At 37.7% G+C, this 22,852-nt stretch overlaps 1 protein-coding gene and 1 non-coding gene across 2 annotated transcripts; both read right to left on the reverse strand.

Annotated features, from left to right (window-relative positions):
- Positions 1 to 143: 143 nt before the first annotated feature.
- On the reverse strand, positions 144 to 22,838 carry LOC131751396 (mitochondrial import inner membrane translocase subunit Tim23). Its single transcript, XM_059055145.2, has 7 exons — positions 22,571 to 22,838; positions 20,021 to 20,079; positions 13,871 to 13,964; positions 13,553 to 13,637; positions 10,758 to 10,816; positions 8,657 to 8,767; positions 144 to 675 (listed from the first exon to the last, which is right to left on the reverse strand). The coding sequence occupies exons 1-7, from the start codon at positions 22,674 to 22,676 to the stop codon at positions 560 to 562; spliced, it is 630 nt and encodes a 209-aa protein (XP_058911128.1). The 5' UTR covers positions 22,677 to 22,838; the 3' UTR covers positions 144 to 559.
- On the reverse strand, positions 11,331 to 11,534 carry LOC131751686 (small nucleolar RNA SNORA74). Its single transcript, XR_009334255.1, has one exon. It is a non-coding gene; the product is annotated as a small nucleolar RNA SNORA74 (small nucleolar RNA).
- Positions 22,839 to 22,852: the final 14 nt, after the last annotated feature.

Here is a 22,852-nt window from a genome sequence, read left to right on the forward strand (position 1 = left end):
AGTGTCAACTCTATTGGAGGAAAATTTTAACCTAGTTGCTAATGCTGCCAGTAGCCCTTCATTTCAACATAAACATGAAAACATGTTTTAGCTTAGTGGGGCAGAAACAAATGCCAAGAGTAACTTTGGAGACACCCACTAGGTTTTATGTTGGAGTTATGACTTTGGTTCTGTTTTTACCCTTTATTGGGAATACAGGGCAGTATTACAGTCTTGGATTATTAAATGAACAAATGTGGTGATACAGCATTGACAAGCATGACCTGAATTCTGGGAGTAAGTGGTTTTCCAGTTCAGGGGGTAGGAGAAAAAACCAGGTGCAAGATCTTCTTTAAAGGAGAAGAGAACCACATTACTCAGCCACCAAAGGGTTTTTGGCTTCAACTCATTAATGGCTGGAAGGAGTGCCAGTCCTGGTCAACCATCCATGATCTTCATCACAGCAAACTGGAACCTCCTTTTTCAAACTAGCTGCAGGTAAGAGTAAATGACTCCAGACTGACTTATAAATTGATCTGGATGACTACTAAAGTGTCCTCCATTCACCAGCTAGTAATCTTCAGAGAGACTGTTGGAGCAAGGAGCCTCTCATGTGCTCCCAGTTATTATATAGCGCATAGAGGCTCGTAAGGGTTAGTCCTGCCAGGCCGCCTCGTGCCACCCCTCGAAGACCACCTGCAGAGGAAAAACAAGAAAATAACAGCCTTGTATTGCATACTGTCCTAGCATCACAGGGTTAACTTAAGAGTTTCCTAAGGCTGAGACACACTGTTCACATTTATGCAGATTCCATTCCAAACAGGAGAATAAGCTGTAAAAGTAATAAAAGAAACCAAGACTGAAGTTCAGGAGAGAGAGATTCCCTAAATCACTTGTTTAATACATAAACTATATTTTCATATTCACAATGTTCTTTCACTTTTAATTTCACAATTTGTATCTAAGATCATCAGCATAATTTCTTGACTTTTCTCATTCTGACTTGATCCTAGAACACTTCTGGACAAGATCTTATGCTTACCATTGAAGTCACAGCCAGATCAGTAATTCCCTGCTAGTCATGTAATTTAGAACTTGGGACTTCCCTGGTGGCACAGTGGTTAAGACTCCAAGCTCCCAATGCAGGGGGCCTGGGTTGATCCCTGGTCAAGGAACTAGATCCCACATGCATACTGCAACTAAGAAGCCGGTGAGCCATAATTAAGGAGCAGCCCGCCGGCCATAACTAAGGAGCCTGCCTTCTGCAACAAAGACCCGGCACAACCAAATAAATAAGTGAAGAAGAAGAACTTAACTGGCACTGTCAACTGATTTAAGCCTGTATGTAAACACAGTGACACCCTCTTTGAAAACAGTATTAACAGCCTTTGGACTCTGCACGGGTCCTCTAAATATTAACTTTGAAGACTCAAGACAGAATGCTGGGTGATAAGATGGCTATAATCAAGCTTTGAGTTAGATGCTGATGAAGCACCAACTCCCCTGTTGCCTACTCCTACCCTGATGTGTCAGAAAATCTCAACTAATGAGCAATGAGTCACTTATCATCATACTAGTTGAAAAACATTCAAGGATTAGACTTTGAACTTTCTGCTTAACAACAAAAGAACAATTTTTTCATGTGGAAAAAGATTAGGAATAGATATTTCATTTGAAATGCAGAAACAAAAATGTTTCAGTCAGTTATCTGAAAATAGTCCCCAAGTCTAATAAGAGGAATGGGGGTACCCAAAGAAGCTTTTAAGAAATATTTGATGTTCTCTTACAGTTTCATAAATAAGTAGGGATCACAGACTTCAGGTGTAGCCTATATTGTACCTGTGGAGTATTTGTTCCAAGTCACATGTTAGGAAGGCAAAGGTCCAGTGGTTATACCTTATTATAGGCCCTTTAGCTACGAGCCAATAAATTCTGTGAAATTCATGACACTGCTGAGTTAGAATGCTTCAGACCAACCCTTTCTGCAATGAATGTCTTGCCAGATGGCTTCAGATGATAAAGGGCCACTCCCTCTAGGAGGCTCTCTAGCCTGAAGACTATAGCTGACCTGCTTAAGCTTCAACTATGAAGTGCCGTAATTATCTCTCTCAAACAGACCCAAACAGAAACTGCAGGCATCATCTGTGAACAGCTGTCAAATATGTGGGAAGGAGGATCAGAAACATAAAAAAATTAAAGTAAATGGGAAATATCTCCTAGAAGTCTACATCATCTCTTTATATCTTGCCACACAGACTAGGCATGACAGTTGAATTGGCAACTGTATTCAGTGTGGTTGAAAAATTAGAAAAATGATATAGGGGAGGTAATTGAAAACAATAATTTCGCAGACACCATTTCCTGGGACCATAATTCAACTTCAGACTAACTCCCCTGTACCTTTGGCCGATTACAGGTCCACAGGACTCTGAAGTCTGCCCACTGGTTTGGAATTGGCTGCAAACTGTTACTTTCAGCTGGCCTTTTGCTTTGAGTGTCCTAGGAACATGGTTTCTACTTGGCCATTTTAGAAGGAGCTACACACTACTCATCTATCAGATAGCAAGAAGCCTCCCTGGATATAGGTACTAGGAGTAATAATGAAATCGGGAACTATAAGGATTTAAGATTTTGGGGACATAAGTGGCACACTGTATCCCTTAAGAAAAATTTATCTCCTAGAAAGCCTTCTACTTTCTGACCAAAATGAAACAAACTTAGTTCAAATCAATTATGTTACTTCTCTGAAGGCTAGAAAAAAGTTGTTTCTAGCAAGAAGACACTAAACATACGTAAGTGCTTGATTTACTAATAATCACAGTAACCCTGACTCAAGGGTAGCCTTTTATTACATGTTTTAGTTTTAATTCTTTCCATTAATTTCAGGGTTTTCCAGCTGGTTGATCTGTTAAAAGTTTGACAGCCTTGGCTTTAGGCTTTCTGTAATAAAACAACTTTTGCCCAACTAAACACAGGAAGTCGATTAGCAAATAAACTTGCTTTGAACACAGAGTAACCAAATGAGGCCAATGGTTAATATCTATAAAGGAGAACAAACATGAGACTTGTGTGTCACAGTTTTATCTTCTATTTTTTGGATACTTATACAACTCTTCCAGAAAGGGCAAATATCACCTCTTCTAAACCTGGGAAAATGAGGCCCAGAATATTTAAACGCCTGGTTTATGGGGTATAGAGCTGATCACTGGCAGAGCTAACACACTGAACTAATAATTATTTTAGCACAAGGGTCAGCACATTTTTCTTGAGATGGCCAGAAAGTAAATATTTTAGGCTCTGAGAGTGCAAAGGCTATGTAGGTACTTAAATAGGTACTTAAATAACCATTAAAAATGTTAACTATTTAAAAATGTAAAATACATGCAGTGAAGAGACAGGTATCTGGCCAGCAGGAGTCTGTGGCCCTTGCTTTAGAGGAACAGCCTTACATACACAGAGATGGCTACAAAGTCCATTCAACAAATGTTTGTACTAAAATTTTTTTGTTAAAACTATTCTTTAAAACTGATAAAATACACATAACATAAAATTTACCATTATTAAGTGTACAGCTCACTAGCATTAAGTACACTGGCATTGGGCTACCATCATCCATCTCCAGAGAACTTTCATCTTACAAAACCGAAACTCTGTACCCATTAAACAACAATTCCCTCCTCCCCTTCCCAATCTAATGCCTAATTTAATTTTTATTACATTGATACATCTTTGCTCACTTCAATTTTTATTTTTATCAAAGTAGTCCATATAGATAATTTTAGAAGTCAAGATAGTACCAAAAGATTTTAGTGATGCACAACAGTCTGGGGTACTCATCATTTTTACCCTAATACCCAGTTCCCCAAAGCAACTACTTTCTTTGATTTTTTTTTTCATTCTTTTTCTAAAGAACATCTTTATCTTGCTATTTCTTGATATTTCAATCCTAGATATTGTCTATTGATTTCCTACTAGGAAAACTGTGTCAAGCCTCATAGGAATTGTACAAAATGTGCTTATGGCAGAAAGGTTTATATGTTATCTCATTTACAACTCTCTGAAGGGAATAGTCACCCTTGTTTTATAGACAAAGAAACTCAAATTCAGGTAAGTTACTCTCCTATTTACACATTTATTTAGGGATCCAGTGCTAGTCAAACCCAGTCTGACTCCAAAGCCCACTGTTTCTTTCAGCATACCAAATTGCCTCCAGCATAGAGAAAGGAGATTATCAGGGAAATTTCTTGAAAGGGGTACTAACAATTGAGCTGGGCCTTAAGGATGGACTGGATTTCAAATTTATCTGTTTGATCATACAACATGCATGAGAAAGCTGTGGGAGAAAAGGCTGGAAAGATAGGTTAAGATTGGAACATGGAAGGCTAGGGTGAGAAGTTTGAATTAAGATAGAAAGGAAGTGTGTCATCATCACAGGCTCCTGGGGAGGGAGTATTAGAATTAGAACCATCCTTGAGGAAGATTAAGCTAGAAATAGTAAGTAGGTAAGAGACTGGAGGTAGAAGTCTAATGTCAAAATGGTCAATGGAAAATACTGTTAGAGAAGTTCAGGGCTTGTGATAAGGGCCTCAACTCAGGTGATGGGTGTGGTAAACTTCACAACTGATGGAATGAGGGGACAGAGAAAGAAAGGCATAAATCAAAGGTGATTAGGCCTGCTTCCTGCTTCTTGTTTTTTCTTTCTTGGTTTTGTAACAGTAGAAGCTGTAGGTGGGACTTTGAACTGCACTTCTGGGCTTTCCTGGGCTTCCCGTACCACTGCCCCATCCAGTCCTTCCTTGCAATGCCAGTGCTTCCATGCAGGACCAAACTAAAATATCCCAGCTGTGTTTGAGCCCCCACGTTACAGTGTCCTTTTAGGACTAGTCTTTCGGAGGCTGTTTTTCTGCAGGTGGTAGGAAGTGTCCCAGACCCCTTTGAGAACCTTATGGAAGTTTTAGAGGATTTAGAAACCCTGACTAAACATCTCCTGGTGTAAACTCTGTACTCAGGAGAAGGGTGAAAGTTTAACTCTCTGGAAGTTAAAATAATAATTTAAGGCTTGTAAGTAAATGGAAATGCTCTAGTACTTAGATGGTAAGAATTAAAGTCCAGGTAAGCCAAGTCTTTACACTGGCCTATGAAGTTCTATCATCTATATGATTTAGTCCCTTCCCACTTTTCACTCCAGATTCTACTACTCTCCCATTGCCTTTTAACTCCCACTTCAGGGCCTTTGTTCTTGCTGTTACCTAAATTGCTCCCTCCAGACATCCACCTCATGCTCCCTCATCTGTCCGTCTTTGGTCAGATATCACCTTTTCCTTGAAGGGTGTCTTAAAACACCTTGGTACATAAAGTTTTGCATGTATGCCTTCGTGTGCTGTGGGATAAATTGCTGAAAATTAGATGACTTGAGCAAAAGGATCTACATATTTAAAATATTAATAACTAATGCCAAATTGCTCTTCAAAGTACTTGCTTACCTTTGCCAACAAGCATCATCTACCATCACTTTTTAAAAGCCAGGTTGTGAAAAATATTACCTTAATGTTTTATTTTGCTTTTCCCTGGTTGCTTGTGAGCAAACTTCAATTGTTTAGTGGTTGTTTGTCTTTCCTCTTGAAGGGCTTTGTCATATCCTTACTCCACTTTTTACTGGGTTTAAGTGACTTGTTGAAATGTTTTATATATTATGGCAGTTAGCTCTTTGGGAGAATGTTGATGCCAGTAAAAGAAAATGAAGTCATCAAGAGGCTGTTTGTGGCATATGAAGTTTAATTTTGAAGGCCTGGCATTCATTGAGAAGTAGTACCTTTTAACAATAACCCTGATAATTGCTTAATTTGAAGAACTGTATTTGTTTATCTTCTTACTTTTACTTAGCTTGCTTTTATAAGGTGACTTTCTCATGGAAGGCACAGGATTAACAGGTAAGGAATTTTCTGCCAGGGGGAAAGGGGCACCCATATTTTTTGGTTTCTGAGGCCTTGTTTCCTGAAGATAAGTGATCAGGTCTCTTCAACATTCCTAAACTTACACATGATAGCAAAACTACAGCTGTTCTCATTCTGGTAAAATACTGGTCATTAGATTTTCACACGGCATAGGAAACCTAATAATGACATTGCACACTCTCTGAAAAATATTTAGAGAGTTAATTAAATAAAGCATTAGATCTGAAGTAAAACCACACCATCAGAATTATTCCTTTAGCCTCTTTTTGGTCTGACAACTACCCACCTTCTCATGTATTTTCCCTCATGGTTTTTCTGTCTACAAAAGTAGCTTCCATACCTAAATTGAATCATATTGCTTTCATTCTAAACTTCCTTTAAGAAAAAAGAAAAAAATTCCTATTTTAGAAGAGTAAATTGGGGATTGGAAAGATTTTAGGTCAACAGGAATTAACCATTCTCTAAATGTAAACTTATTTCCTTAATGGTTTATGCTGATTCTAGACTTAAGAGTGCCTAAACTCTTTTGCAAATTCTTGAATCTAGAAGTTTTACAAATATTCCTGGCCACACAAAACTCATAATTCTGTGCTCTGTCTTAAGTAGAGTATAAACCAGAAATCAATAAGACACTGATATGCCTTTATTAGAGCAATTTTGATGCGTTGAGTTAAACTGTTCAGCCAGGAACTACGAACCAATGTTGGAATTCTCGGTCAGCAGATCATTTACCTCTTCTATGTTCCCCAATTGCAGTGGAAACTGAAATTTACTTGTCATCTGACATAGAATTAATGAATATTCTTTTTAGCCTTTTCTCTTCTGAGCCAAGAGCCTACTCTTCCATAATTGATGTTGGAGGTGTCCCAGGTGGTGTTCTAAATGCTATTCCTGCAAGGAAGTTCTGAATACAGAAAGCTAGGCTCTCCTTTTCTGGATAATACCAAGTATTCAGCCTTTCCCTTTTTATCTTTAAAATACATGTAATATGTCTTAAATGAGATGGTAGTTCAGTACATTTTTATACTCAGGCCTGCCCTCAACACAGGAAATGCCATAATGCCATTTCTTACCTTGAGCAAGAAAACGGGGATTGGTGGGAACTGAGCTGGAGCTTCAGTGCCCATCCACTGGGGTAGCTGCTCCCCAACCTCAGCTCCAGCCATCTGCCACCACATATAATGTGAGCTTAGTGTCTTCCATTTGTTCAAAAGAAGCTAAAATTTCCAGACTTTTGTGTGAAATCTCCTGTTTTTTATATTTTAATTTGATTTTTAATAAACATAGTTTGGGCCAACTAAACTCTTGATGGCTGAGTGCCACCCTTGTGGTGCCAATTAGGGTTTTCAATTCCTTTGTCTGATCCCAAAGATTTTCAATGTGGAAGTATTTTTAGGTTTTTAACAAGTTTCTTCTATGCCAAGGTAACACTTTCATGGACACAAAAGGTATTTACTGTCTTACCCTACCTGGGAGCTGTTGATGTGCGTAAGCACACGCACGTGTTGCAGAAAGTATTGTGAGCTCTTAAGAAGAAAATTCCCAATGTGATCCATTTTCAAAATTTAAAAAGCCTCTTACTCTCAGTTATATCAGGAAATTTTGGATTTTATAATTCTGTTGAGACTTCTCTCATTTCTTTCCAGTAAAAATGAGGCCAAAATGCTACTTGATATTTGTGATAGAGGAACTACATAAAAATGAAATTACTCAGTTAAACCAAGTGTGTAAAAGCATAATAAAGCAATCAAACAAAAGTACTTTTCAGAGGCTTGAGTACAGGACATATGTAGTTTAGGCAACTTAAAACAGAAATGTGAGAAAAATCTGGGGGCTGTCATAGTTATATGATCTTTTAAGAAAGATCATCTTAATACCGTGCTCATCTATAAAAATGGGGTGTGATAATTATCACTTCACAAAGTTTTAAATGAAACAAGTTATATTAACTGATTATTGCTGAGAGTGTAATAATGACTCAGTGAGTGTTAATTTCTTTTCCATCTTAGAGGAGAATTTGACATTTGATCTTCATCCAGTTAATTTTGACCCAACTCTCAGGGTTTTGATTTTTTTTTTTTTTTCCAAAACTGAATGGTATTTAGTCCACCCATGTTCATAACAGCATTATGCACAGTAGCCAAAGTGGAAGAAACAGAAGTGTCCATTGACAGATGAATGAATAAACAAAATGTGGGATGTACATACAATGGAGTATTATTCAGCCTTAAAAAGGAAGGAAATTCTGACACATGCTACAACATGGATAAACCTTGAGGACATTATGCTAAATGAAATAAGCCAGTCACAAAAAGAAAAATACTACATGATTCCACTTACGTGAGGTACCTAAAGTAGTCAAATTCAGAGAGATAGAAAGTAGAATGGTGGTTGCCAGGGGCTGTAGAAGGGGGAAATGCAGAGTTGTTGTTTAATGGGTATAGGGTTTCAGTTTTGCAAGATGAAGAAAAGTTCTGGAGATTAGCTGCACAACAATGTAAACACACTTAACATTACTGAACTGTACACTTAAACGGTTCGGATGGTCCATTTTATGTTATGTGTATTTTACAAAAAATAAAAACCAAAATCCCAAACCATGAGATGGCAGAGAACATTATACTACAAAAAAAAAGTATGAAGTTTCCTTTTAAACTACAGTATGGATAAAAAGCATACTTCAACTGTATTAAGAGACAGCTTCACCATTTAATAGTACCTACCTGTACATTTATACAACATGCCTGTCATGGTTCCAGCTGCTACTGTGTTGAGGTCATCTTCTGCACCTCGTGTTTTTTCAATGATGACACCAAATGCACTATAGAGCAAAGCTATAGGGGAAATGGAACTGATCAGTAATAAAAAAGTAAACTGAAAGTCAGTGTGGCAATTATATTTAGATAAATGTATTCTACAGACATTATAAGTATTCACAGACATATAAACAATGATCACTGGAACACTGTTTATAATAAAAATGGCCTAGCAACAAATAAAATGACCTTCAAGAGGGGACTGATCCAGAAAGAGACTTTCTTCTACATAATGGAATACTATGTACTCACTTAAAACGCAGGAAGAGCTCTATTCACTAATATTTAAAGCAGGCACATGTGTGTATGACTCTGGATATGCAAAGAAAATGTTTGGAGAGATTCAGAAGAAATTTATTAGCTATTTATGGAAAGTACTACTGGGGAGTCCCAGGAAGAATATCTTTAATTTACACTTCCATTTTATTCGTAACAGCACTTTGGGTTTAGAAATAAAAACAAAACACATGTATTTCTTCTTCTTCTTCTTTTTTTTTTTTTTTGCCGTACGCTGGCCTCGGATGCGCAGGCTCAGTGGCCATGGGTCACGGGCCCAGCCGCTCTGCGGCATGTGGGATCTTCCCAGACCGGGGCACGAACCCGTGTTCCCTGCATCGGCAGGCGGACTCTCAACCACTGCACCACCAGGGAAGCCCTGTATTTCTATTCTAAGAAAAACATGACTTCCAGAAACATGAGATCTGGTTCCTGCACATGTAAAAACCCTAACACTAGCACTAGTTTTAACAAGATCTTCCCCCAAACTGCCATTCTCTTATGCCCGCAAAGACTGATTAGCCATGAATGCATTAACCCTTCTCCTTACCCTTTCTCAAAATTATAGCCACATTTGACCCCTCAAAATTATACCAAACTCAGCCTTACAACTCCTCTGCTGTGATGTTTTTATACTTCTATAAGGGTTCTTCTTCCCGTTTCAATTTATTTAACTGAAACTAAACTTGAGCAGAACATTGTGACCGGTCACATTACAAGGGAAACATACAGGGTGACTGGCCACCCCAGTCTGTCCAGAATTGAGGGTTTCCTGGAACATGAACTTGAAGTGCTACAACTGAGAAAGTCCTGGGGAGACCAGCAAGACTGATTACTCTGGGCACACAGGTAAAAAAGGAGGGTGACTGTGCTTGGTGGAAGGGCACTGGGGTCATGGGCAGCATATGGAAGCAGCCATTTACTAGGATCCCAAATGCAAATCTGACTTTACAGTGTGAAACTGTACTGCTTCCAAAGCCCATGACAAGGCTAGGATCTCACGCTGTTAAACAGAGGCTTTTCCTATTTTTTCAACAAGATGCCTACATTTTCTCTTAATCTGCCACAAGTAAAAGATTTTCAGACTTTCAAATAAAGTGAACTTTGGATTAGGGCATAAGTGCCATAAGCAGGCTTATTATAAGTCATGAGTAATCAAAAGAGTCAATCATTCATAAACATTACAGTATGAAGGCATTTGGTCCTAAGTACTACTAAATTATCCCTTCCTTAGAACTGCAAATGTTTTCAATGTCTACAAAGGCCCTATTACAATTCTGGCAATTAAGTCTGGGAAATCTAATTAGGTCAACAGAATGATCAATGGTCTGTTAGGAAAACATATCAGGACGGCTGGATTAATCTATCATATCTTACTACAGTAACTTGAACCTCTCCTAACAAACAAAACCATTTGCCTTGAACCTAAATTATTTTAATTTCATTTAGTTAAAACATGATTTTATTTGGTGTCTTGCTGAGAGAGGAGAGTATGCAATGCTTAAAGCATTTAGAAATGAATGTATTTCACAATGGTATTAGCAACTGGGATTCTTTTGTTATAGTTTACGGTCTTCTCCTAAGTAGTATCTATACTACTCAACAGAGTGGATTTAAACATAATTTTTAACATCTTAGGACCAGGATTTTAGTTGATCAAACTGTTCAAAATACATGTACATTCTTTCTTTGAAGTAATAATAATTTATTAAAAAGTGAGATATCTACTTACCCAGAGAACCTAGAGTATTAGCCCAAAGTGCCCCTTGCCTGGTTACCATATTCAAGATCCTACCAGGGCAGAAAGAGAAAGAATCTGTATTTAGAACCAGTATTCCTTTAGTATTTAGAAAAACCATAATAATAGCAATTTTAAATGTATAAACGCAATACACAAAGTTTTCTTAATTTTTAAACTTACCACCTCAGAATTCAATTAGGATAGCTTTTACTTTATATAAATATAAATGAAGGTTAGATTAAAAACTCCAACATTTTGGGGCAACAGTAAAGAAAATTCTAATTATTAAATGTGTAAAACTATTATATATATTAAAAGGTTTGAATGATATCCTGGAATGTATTTTATAAAGAAGTTTACAGAAACTGATCTATGTTAAAAAAAAAAATGACATAACAGACAAACTAGCTTATAATTAAGTTTCTTATGTGTGTATGGGGTAGTATGTATACTTAGAATGTTAAGTAGAATCAAAATGTGGAATATCATGGAATATAAAGCAAAATTAAAGACAAATACTCAAAGGAAAAAGTCATCTAACTAGAATACATGAAGAAAGTGCACTGTGTCTGCTCCCAGACTAGAACTAAGCAGCCAAAGTGAATGCTTAGTACACTCTCAAGGAAGCACAGCGCTGCCCTCATCCAGTGCCAGACGTTACCAGAACAGTGACGGAGGCAACTGGAGGAAGAAGACAGAACACTGCTCTCCCAGCAGTGTAACACTGTTACAGGAATGGTTCTGTCCTGACAGCTGACTACTGCTGGAGATTATAGAATTACAACAACAAACAGTAAAAGAACTCATTTAATTAAAGCACTCATTTAAATTAATGCTCGGTAATAACAAAAATCTGTATTACTTTTAAAGGATTATTTTAAAAATTAGTAATGATTACAAATATTATGTTACACATTTAATTAATCTAATTATGGTACATATTTACTAATATATTACATTTAGCACTTAACTGTTTTTCATTTATAACAAGTATCTAAAACTATTAATTTTCATTATTGTATTGCTGGTGGCACTGCAAATTGCCAAAGTCCTTTGGAATGTGATCGGGCAACATACGTCCACTTAACTGGGCCCTTATGTACTTCCCACTTTAACCATCTCTCAATAGATTAAAGGCAGAAAGTAGGAAACTTACCCAAGATCCCAAAACAGTAAGCAATGAAACTGGGCTTTGAAACTACATAGATTTGTCTGGCCTGAAATCCAATTACCTTTCCTTTTTTTTTAATTTTTTTTTTTTTGCGGTACGCGGGCCTCTCACTGTTGTGGCCTCTCCCATTGTGAAGCACAGGCTCCGGACGCACAGGCTCAGCGGCCATGGCTCACGGGCCTAGCCGCTTCGCGGCATGTGGGATCTTCCCGGACCGGGGCACAAACCCGTGTCCCTTGCATCGGCAGGTGTACTCTCAACCACTGCGCCACCAGGAAAGCCCTAACTTTCCATCTTTAAAATGTTGTCTATTTGAAAGATAAGAATGATTATACTAAAAAATGGTATGTAAGATTTAAAAAATCTGACTTCAGAAATGCAAACCAATTTGACTATCCCCCCAAATTAGTAACTATGATGGTTTTAAGAAACAAAGGTTATCTTTTCTAAGAGACCTTCCACTTTCAAATTGGTGTTCAGTAATATGATGCTGGGGATTTGTTTCAAAATAATATGGAAGGGAAGAAGGGGGTGGGACACAACTGGTCCTGGTGCTGGTTGATGATTGTTGAGCTTGGGTTATAGTTCATAGATGTTCACTGTACTACTTTGTCTACTTTTGTATAGATTCAAAATTATCCATAATACAAAAAGTAAAAAAAAAAATTGGAGTAAAGAACGAATATTAAGAATATAAATACAAAAATATTCAAGGATCTGAACTTGTAAAGCAAGGGCAGTGATCCATACAGTAGTAGGAATATGAAAAACTTGACAGGCCTTCAGGTTTCCCAAGGTCCAGTTCTAACACACTGCTGCCATCTGCTGGCTAAGTAACATATAAGGAAAATGGAGCTTAAAGTGTCCTAAAATAAAAACCATAAGCCACTGAAGAACACATACTGTGTGATTCCACTCATATGAAGCATAAAAACATGCAAAACTAAACAATATATTATTTAGGGAACAGCAACAAGACCTGGTCATGTTTATTCCTTAAGCAGGGTGAAGATACATGTTATATACACTTTCTGACCTTAATTTCACTTTCCCTTTGTAAACTTCAGTTTCCTAAGAGAAGACTGTCTTACTCCTTTTGGAACCACCTCTAAGTTCTAGGGATTTCATTTAAATTTTCTGCACCTTTGCACTTAAGAAAAGGAGAGCGAAGTCAATGAGAAGCTCAAGTCAAATGTCGGCAGATTTAGCAATTACTCTATGTGCTTCTTATTTCTTCACTTATGATGTCCTATGGTTTTGCACACCCCTGAACAATCCAAATAATGTAGTTAGTAATTCAACAATTTGAAAAGCATGTTATATAGGCCTGCAGAATGGAACAGGTGTAGCTGAGAAGTTAGGTTAGGATAACACCAGCTGACTGAGGGACAACTGACTCAAAAATCACTCCTTCTAAAAGCTTAGACCCAGGACTTAATTCCTAAATTCCTTTTATTTTGAATAAGGGAAAAACAAAAACAAAACACCAGAAAAAAAAAAAGACAAAAAAAGTATACCAATACTCTAAACAACTGTAATCTCAAGGTCGTGCTCATCAAGCCAACAAAGTAGAGATTAATATTCAAACATAACTACATCATTACATGAGACTTACTGTACATTTCTTGGTTTGGACCAGGCCATGTTCTGGGTTTCCTTCAGTCCTAGCCGTAGACCATTCATTGCCCCAAATGCAGCCCCTGGCAAATCATAGTAACAATTCATTCAAATAATCAGCTATATATTAAAGAACTATAGTTCTAATTTTTTCATTTTTATTTAATAAGAAGAAAAATATAAACTTTATTTAATAAGAAGAAAAATGATTTTCAAAAAAACAACCCTGAAGGTATTATTTTTAATTGCCTTTGCTTTTAAGCACCTCTGACTACTTGGATTGAGGATACTTAAAAAAACATATATAAATACCAACCTGTCATACAACATCCTCCAATGGTAAAGAAGGCCAGTTCAAATCGGCCCCGTGTTTTATTAGCTCCAGTTGGTAAAATAAACTCATCTGTATCCTACAGGGATAATAATGAAAACCAAGTTGAGCTCCCCTTAAGACATTGTACTTGCAAAGTGTTTAATTTTTCAAAGGAGTTTTTCACCGAATGTAAATCCGTAAATTAACACTCAACTAAGTCAAACAAAAGTAAAACTTTCTGCAACAAAAAGAACATGTAAATCAAAATGAAATGAAATATACAACATATATAGTTATGTTCATTAGTTCTTAGGAGAGATTCTTGCCCAGAACTTTGCATCTCAATGTAAGTTTGATAGATTATAGGAAATTTGCCTTCATGATAAATTTGAAAGTTTAGGAAGGCCATCTCTAGAGAAAGGCAAACTGAAAGCTATGAGAGATAACAGAATACCAGTCTGGAAGGAGAAAATAACTTTCACTCTGTAGCTACTATTTATCCAGCACCATTTTACTATATGTAAGACCAATGATCATAAAAAATGATCATAAACTATAAAAGTACAACAGTTTGAATCACTTACGCAAGGGCAAAAATCACCTCCTTAACAATTCTTAACTAGTTGTTTGTAGGGCATATATTCTTTTGATACTCTTAGAAAGCTTACAGATCCACCTTCTAGTAAATGCATACACAAAATTTGGTATGCACCCCCTGATGGTCAGCCAAGAATCCTAGGTTGAGAAGTGCTACTGTAAGAGCACAATAGGATTGATTTCACAATACAATCCACTTTTTTTATGATGAACAAATACATTTTTGCCAAGCTTTCCATACAAAAATGGTTAAAATGAGCCCCTTAAAGGATAGCACACACCCTTAGCAAAAAAACACTAACAAGTAAACATCCCTCTGGCAAATACTGACCTTTGGTAAATGCATTCCTGATTAGGAAAACTGTACCTCTGCACTGATTTTTGATTTCTGGCTTGTGCACACGTTCTTACCAAAAACTGTACAATATACAAGCCCATGTACTCTCATCACACAGAAATGGTCTGTTGGGCAATGATAAGCAAACTCTGAAAAATTCCATGTCTAAATATATTTATTATACATAGATCTGTAAATTCTGGGTGCTTCCTGACTTTTCAATTAATGACTTAGTTTTAAATTGTGCTTCCTGTTTGAGGTTTTTAGAAATGGTATATTTAATATGATGAGGTAAATAATTATCCTTCAATCCAGAAATGGATCACTAACTACACACAGGAAATTTAAAAAAAGATGGTCATGATTAACATTAGTAAGTATTGATACAAGTGCATGTCATCACCGACTCATTCTTCAGCTAGTGAGTCAACCTTGTATTCCTGAGATATCCAACTACTGCTCTTTGAAGCTCGAGGTTGTAAACTGAGCTTTAATAAAAACCTACTATTTGCAACTTTATCCGTGTTGAATCAGCAACTTCTCCAAACTGAAGAAACAAAACCCACAAAAACAACCACCCCCAAACCGAAGCTAATATAAACCTTAAAATGTATAACACCCTAATTTCAAATGTTTGTATTCATCAGACCACTCTTATTTTCATAGGCTTTTGAATAATAATAATCTGATCTAATTAAATAAACTCAGGTAGTATTTTTTTCCCCAAATGTACAGATTAGGTTCAAGATTTCAGTAAAAAGATTCCCACTTTACACTTTCATTTACACTTAACTTAGTATTGATGACCTCTTATAACTTTGTAAATACTCACTCCAATATTTTTTATTGGGGTGCTTTTAAAATTAACTACTTGTTGCTTTTATTTATGTATTTATTTTTAATTTTATTTATTTATTGGCTGCATTGTGTCTTCGTTGCTGCGCACAGGCTTTCTCTAGTTGTGGTGAGCGGGGGCTACTCTTCGTTGCAGTGCGCGGGCTTCTCACTGCGGTGGCTTCTCTTGTTGCAGAGCAAGGGCTCTAGGCGCATGGGCTTCAGTAGTTGTGGCTCGCAGACGCTGGAGTGCAGGCTCAGCAGCAGTGGCACATGGGCTTAGCTGCTCCACGGCAGGTGGGATCTTCCTGGACCAGGGCTTGAACTCATATCCCCTGCATTGGCAGGCAAATTCTCAACTACTGCACCACCAGGGAAGCCCTACTTGTTGCTTTTAAATATAAATCTTTAATTTCTGCTCTGATCACTGCTCCTTCTGATCAAAGAAGTGCGTACAAAGAAGCAGGCAGCCATTGTTTTGTACCCTCTCCACCCCCACTTATTCCAGGGGCTTTAAAGAAGAGCTGGGAGCTGGTCTCCTTGCTGCTTCCCCATTCGTGAACTAGACATTAAAGACTAGAACATTCAAAAGCAATTGCATAAAAAGGAAAAATTAGAAAGTGACAACACACACCCAGGAAAAAGTGTAGGCTCATAAAATAACTGAGAAGAGCCTAAGTTTACATTTCAGGCTGGTCCTTGGCACATAGGCAGACTGTAATAATAATAATAATAATAATAATAATAATAACCAATAACCAGGGGCTTCCCTGGTGGCGCAGTGGTTGAGAGTCCGCCTGCCGTTGCAGGGGATACGGGTTCGTGCCCCGGTCCGGGAGGATCCCACATGCCGCGGAGCGGCTAGGCCCATGAGCCATGGCTGCCGAGCCTGTGCATCCAGAGCCTGTTCTCCACAACCGGAGAGGCCTCAACAGTGAGAGGCCCACGTACCGCAAAAAAAAAAAAAAAAAAAAAAAAAAAAAAAAAAAAAAAAAACCCCAATAACCAGATAAAAGCAAACCTTGGGGAAGGAGGGAGAATCTGATTTCCAGAGCTAACCACATTATTAGAGTCAAACGTCCAGTTTTCAATAACAAAAAATCACAAGGCATAGAAAGAAATAGGCAAACATGGCCCATTCAAAGGAAAATAAATCAACAGAAATGTCCCTAAAAAAGACCTGATAATAGGTCTACTAGACAAAGACTTTAAAACAAGTGTCATAAAGATGCTCAAAGAACTAAAGGAGATGTGGAGAAAGTCAAAACAATGTATGAACAAAATGGAAACAAAGAAATAGAAAACCTAGAAAGAAACCAAAAAGAAATTCTGAAGCTGAAAGAACAATAGCTGGAAAATTCACTAAAGGGATTCAAAGGCAGATTCGAACAGGCAGAAGAAAGAATCACCGAACTTGAATACAGAATAGAAATTATTGAGTCTTAGGAAAAGAAGGAGAAATGATTGAACAGAAGTGAACAGAGCCTAAGGGATCTGTGGAATACCACAAAGCAGACTAACATACAGACAATGAGTTATAGAAGGAGAAAGAGAATGTTTGAAGAAACAATGGCTGAAAACTTCCCAAATTTGATAAAAGAGATGCATATGAACATTCAAGAAGCTCAATAAACACCAAGTAAGATACATTCAAAGAGACCCATACTGAGACATGTTAAAATCAAACTTTCAAAAGCTAAAGACAAGGAGAGAATCTTGAAAGCAGCAAGAGAAGCAACTTATCACATACAAGGATCCTCAATAAGATTAACAGCTAATTTCTCAAGAGAAACTTTGGAGGCCACTAGACAGTGCGCCGATATATTTAAAGTGCTTAAAGAAAAAACTGTCCACCAAGAACCCCATATTCAGCAAAACTGTCCTTCAAAAGTGAAGGAGATATTAAGAAATTCCCAGATAAACAAAAGCTGAGAGAGTTCATGACCACTACACCCGCCCTGCAAGATGATCAAGGGACTCCTACAAAGTAAAATGAAAGAACACTAGACAGTAACTCAAAGCCTTATGAAGGGATAAAGATATTAATAAAGGCAAATACATGGACAATTATAAAAGTATTACTGTAACTTATACTTTTGACTCCACCTTTGTTTTCCACATAATTTTAAAGTTTAAAACATTTAAAAGAATTATCAGATTATGTTTTTGACCACATGATGTATAAAGATATAATTTGTGACATCAACAATTGAGAGAGGCAGGGACAGCTGGTAAAGGAGCAGCATTTTTGTATGTTACTGAAGTTAAACTGGTATAAATTCAAATTAGTATTATAACTTTAGAAAACAGCTATAGAATACATTTTTTAAAAAGGTTATGAGAAAGGAATTTAAACAATTCCCTACAAAATAAATCAGATAAACAATTCCACTTACAATAGAATCAAAAAGAATAAAATACTTAGGAATTAATTTAACCAAGGAGGTAAAAGTCTTGTACAAGAAAACTACAAAACTTGCTGGAAGTAATTTAAAAAGACATAAAGAAATGAAAACATATCCCATATTCATGGATCACAGACTTAATACTGTTATGATGTCAGTATTACCCAAAACAATCTACAGATTCAATACAATTCCTATCAAAATAGGAATTGACATTTTTGAAGAAATAGAAGAACCCATCTCAAAATTCATATGGAATTTCAACAAACCCCAAATAGTCAAAACAATCTTGAAAAAGAAGAACAATTCTGGAGGACTCACACTTGCTAATTTCAAAACTTACCAAAGCTACAATAATCAAAACAGTGTGGTACTGGCAATGTAGACCAATGAAATGGAAGAGAGCCCAGAAATAAACCCTTGTACATATGGTCAAACGATTGCTGGCAAGAATGCCAAGACCATTCCAAGCGGAAAAGACAGTCTTTTCAGCAAACAGTACTGTGAAAACTGGATATACACATGAAAAAGAGTGAAGTTGGACCTTTACCTAACACCATATACAAAAATTAACTCAAAATGGATCAAAGACCTAAATGTAAGACGTAAAACTATAAAACTCTTAGAAGAAAACACGGGAAAAGCTTTGTGACAATGGATTTGGCAATGATTTCTTGGATATGACACCAAATGCAAAGGCAACAAAAGAAAAAATACAAATATTGGCCTTCATGAAAATTTAAAACTTTTGTGCACCAAAAGACAACATCAACAGAGTAAAAAGGCAACCCACAGAATGGGAGAAAATAATTGCAAATCATGTATCTGATAAGGGGTTAATAATTAGAATCTATAGAGAACTCCTAAAATTCAACAAAAACCCAAATGAACTGATTCAAAACTGGACAAAGGACCTGAGTAGACATTTTTCTAAAGAAAATATACAAACGGCCAAGAAGCACATGAAAAGTTGCTTAACATGGCTAATCATTAGGGAAATGTGAATCAAAACTATAATGAGTTGCCACTTCACACTCATTAGAATAGCTATTACCAAAAAAACCCAGATAATAACAAGTGTTGGTGAGAATGTGAAGAAACTGGAACTCTTGTGCACTGTTGGTGGGAATGTAAAATAGTACAGCTGCCGTGGAAAACAGTATGGCAGCTCCTCAAAAACTTAAAAATACAATTACCATATGATCCAGCAATTCTACTTTTGGATATATAATCAAAACAATTGAAATGAGAGTCTGGAAGAGAGATTTATACACCAAAGTTCATAGCAGCACTATTCATGATAGCTAAAACATGGAAGCAATCCAAGTGTCCATTGGACAGATGAATGGATAAGCAAAATGGAATATTATTCAATGGAATATTATCCAGCTTTAAAAAGGAAGGAGATTCTGACACACACTACAATACAGATGAGCCTTGAGGACATTATGCTAAATGAACTAAACCAGTCACAGAAAAATAAATACTGTATGATTCCACTTATTTGAGGTACTTAAGAGTATTCAAAAATCAGACAGAAAGCAGAGAAGGGTTACCAGGAGCTGGGGGGAGGGTGGAAAGATGAGTTATTGCTTAATGGGTGTAGAGTTTCAGTTTTACAAGATGAAAAGCATGGAGCTGGTAGGTGGTGATGCTACAATATTAGGAATGCATTAAATACCCCTGAACTGTACAGTTAGAGATAGTACGTTTTGTTACTGTATTTTATCACAACTTTAAAAAATGGAAAAAACCAACCAAACCCCAAAATCCTTTAATCAACTAGTATCAGGAAGAGATGCAAGCCAAATCCCCAGAGTTTGTGAGGGTGAAAAAAGGGTGAATGAAGACCAGGGACTTGGTGCCTCCAGATGCACATATCACAGATCAAGTCAACATAGGTACCTGGGGTTATTTTTTTAAATGGTAAGATAAAGGACCAAATTAGTAAAATCATAAAAGGACTAGTCTTAATCTTACCTGCACGAGATACCGTGGATCCACATTTAAATAAGGAGACAGAGGGTTCATACCAGTTACTAGAGAGAAAACAAAGCATTATGTTGCAATAAAATTTTAAAACGTTATTTCATTTAGCATTAATTTTGCTTGTTTTGCAATTTTGATGCACAGGCTCAATGAATGTGAATTTTTCTCCCACTTTCTTAGTCTTATCCTTCCTGTCTGGCAGTTTAGGGGTTGCCTCTTACTGGTGTCCTCAATCTTGCACTGGTGTCTCAGGATCTCATATCAACAAGATACTGGCAGTGACGTGGATCAAATAATCAATGTAGCAGGAAGCATAGCCCAGGACAATAATAAAGCTAATTTCTTTCTACTTTACTACAAAAATGCTTGACAACTATACATATTGTAAAATAAAACTGACCAGAGACCAATCAATTTTATGAGAAAAACATCATTGGGGTTATGTGTTGTGTATAAATATCCTAAGGCAATTCCTTCAGATCTTAGTGTTGACAGTTGTTGACAGATTTGATTTGCAGGGTAGAGAATTCTTAGGTCATCACCAGAAGGAAGGGGTCAGGGCAAAAGAAATGGGCACTCTCAGAGGGCCAGACTTGAATTCTACTACATTTGAAGACAGAAAAATCAAGGAAAATCAACTTTCTCACATTTTAATCTTTGGATCCTTTTGTATCTCAGCTGATTGTTCACAAACCCATCCATTACCCAGGACTCTGGTTCTTTTCATCAATTCAAAGTCCTATTAGTTCTATATCCAATATCTATCCTGAATTGTGTTACTTACCATCTTTATTGCTACCACCCTAGGCCAACCACTAAATCTCACGTAGACTGTAGTAACTATCTCCTACCTAACTGGACTCCTTACTTGCTCTAGTCCCTCCAACTCACTTTCTAAATGACAATTAAAGTAACCTGTAACCAAATCCAAACTCCTTACAAAAGGCTTACACAACACTACATTAGCTGCCATTCCTTGCCCCTCTAATCTCATTATCTCCCACCAAACCAACTCTCAGAATAACTCTGTAGATACAATGGCCTAACATCTGATCCTCAAACACTTGCCTCCCCGCTTTCATTTGTACTGTATTCAGGTCAGCTCAAAGGTCAACACCCCTGAGTTGCTTCCCCTGGACCATTCTTAAATGGCTTCGGCTCCCATCACCATCTCAAGATCCTTTTATTGCCTTTACACACTTATCACTAACTGAAATATTTTTTACTTGGCTCACTTCAACAGGATGTAAGCTCTGTGAAAACAGCACTCATCTTTAAAAATTTAACTGCTGTAGTCCTGCACCCAGAAAAGTCCATCTCAAATACTCAGTGACTGGTGTTCACCCCTTGATCTCTTAATTTACCTTCAAATTTTAATTAATGTAACAATGCTTCTTCACATTAAGGCAGTGCCCTTTGTGCTCCAAAACTCAAAGGTCCTGAGACTAATATACAAACTACATAGAGTCATATCCTATAACTTATTACATACAAACTATGTTCTAGATTCAGGTTTTTTTAAAACTAAATTTATTTATTTATTTTTGGTCGCAATGGGTCTTCGTTGCTGCGCGCAGGCTTTCTCTAGTTGTGAAGAGGGGGGCTACTCTGTTGCGATGCGCGGGCTTCTCATCGCGGTGGCTTCTCTTGTTGCGGAGCACGGGCTCGCAGGCTTCAGTAGTTGTGGCAGACGGATTCTCAACCACTGCGCGACGAGGTAAGTTCTAGATGCAGTTCTAACACGGGTGACACCAGGACCTTTAAAGGGCGTTTTTGTTTTTGAACATAAGAGACCTAAAGAAATGGTACAGATTCTCAAGAGAAATCAGTTTTATGAAGCGCTTATCCTTCACCAACTTCCCACTATCTTTAACTCCAAGTTCTGTTCATCCAGTTGAATACCACAGTTAGAAAGTTCCAAAGATCTGGAATACATATTCACACTACTTTGGAGAGGGCACAGGCAGGGTATTCGTGCTTCGGCACCCTAGATCTTGAATATTTCCTTTCCTAAAATTCTTACCGGTTTCTTTCTTCATGTCTATAAAAGTTCTCTTCCAAGTTCCTCCAATTGTCTCGAGACGTATTTCTTTCTCTCCTGTATGCATCAGTACTGAGTGTTTTACCCTGACGGCTACTTCGTGGTTTTAGAATGTGACTTTGTGCTAAAAAGTTAAGTATGGGCTCGATACGTGGAATGCATTTACTTGCAAAAGTGGGCGCTCTTCTGCACTCAGGGCCAAGCACACAGCCCAACACAGAAGGAATTTGTGGGAGGAAAGATAAGACACGAAGCTTGAATATAAAAGGAAGAAAACATTCAACATCTTCTGGGTCCAGGTCAACCACAGAGAGCTTCTCGGAATCCATGGCTCCAAACACTCGTTCAGTGCTGAAAGAGCGGCCGCGCAGACACAATAACCCCACCACTGTTACTGAAGCTTGTGACCGCCAGCAAAAAAAAAGAACAGGGCACATCGCATATGTAGCGTGGCCGCAAGAACCAGTCAGAAATGTTCGCAAGCTAGGCCCGATACTTACGCGGGACTCCGGCCAAATCCGCGTGCGAGTAGCCTGCTCCACCGACTCCGAAAAAGCCGGCCAACCCCCCTGTGGTTTTGTTGCCGCTTCCGCCGCCGCCCTCCATGGTGTCGCAGCAAACCGCCTGTCTGCTTCTCCCCGCCGCCTCAGGCCGAGATCGCCTGCTCGGCCGTTTCTTCTCTGTAATAGTGGGGAGACCCGCGTAAACACCACCTCCTTCACACGCTGACCTTCCGGGCGCCGGCGCCCGCTGAACCTCGCACTTCCGCTTTACGACAGCGT

This window comes from Kogia breviceps, chromosome 2 (genome assembly GCF_026419965.1).
Source record: "Kogia breviceps isolate mKogBre1 chromosome 2, mKogBre1 haplotype 1, whole genome shotgun sequence".
In the NCBI taxonomy this organism is placed as follows: Eukaryota; Metazoa; Chordata; class Mammalia; order Artiodactyla; family Physeteridae; genus Kogia; species Kogia breviceps.

Excerpts from the sequence above, each read along its gene's own strand:
- LOC131751396 (XM_059055145.2), bottom strand. The coding sequence starts at position 22,676 with ATGGAGGGCGGCGGCGGAAGCGGCAACAAAACCACAGGGGGGTTGGCC. Across the intron at positions 13,965-20,020 it reads ATCCACGGTATCTCGTGCAG|GATACAGATGAGTTTATTTT; the intron begins GTAAGATTAAGA and ends TTATCCCTGTAG. Across the intron at positions 13,638-13,870 it reads TGGAGGATGTTGTATGACAG|GGGCTGCATTTGGGGCAATG; the intron begins GTTGGTATTTAT and ends ATGATTTGCCAG.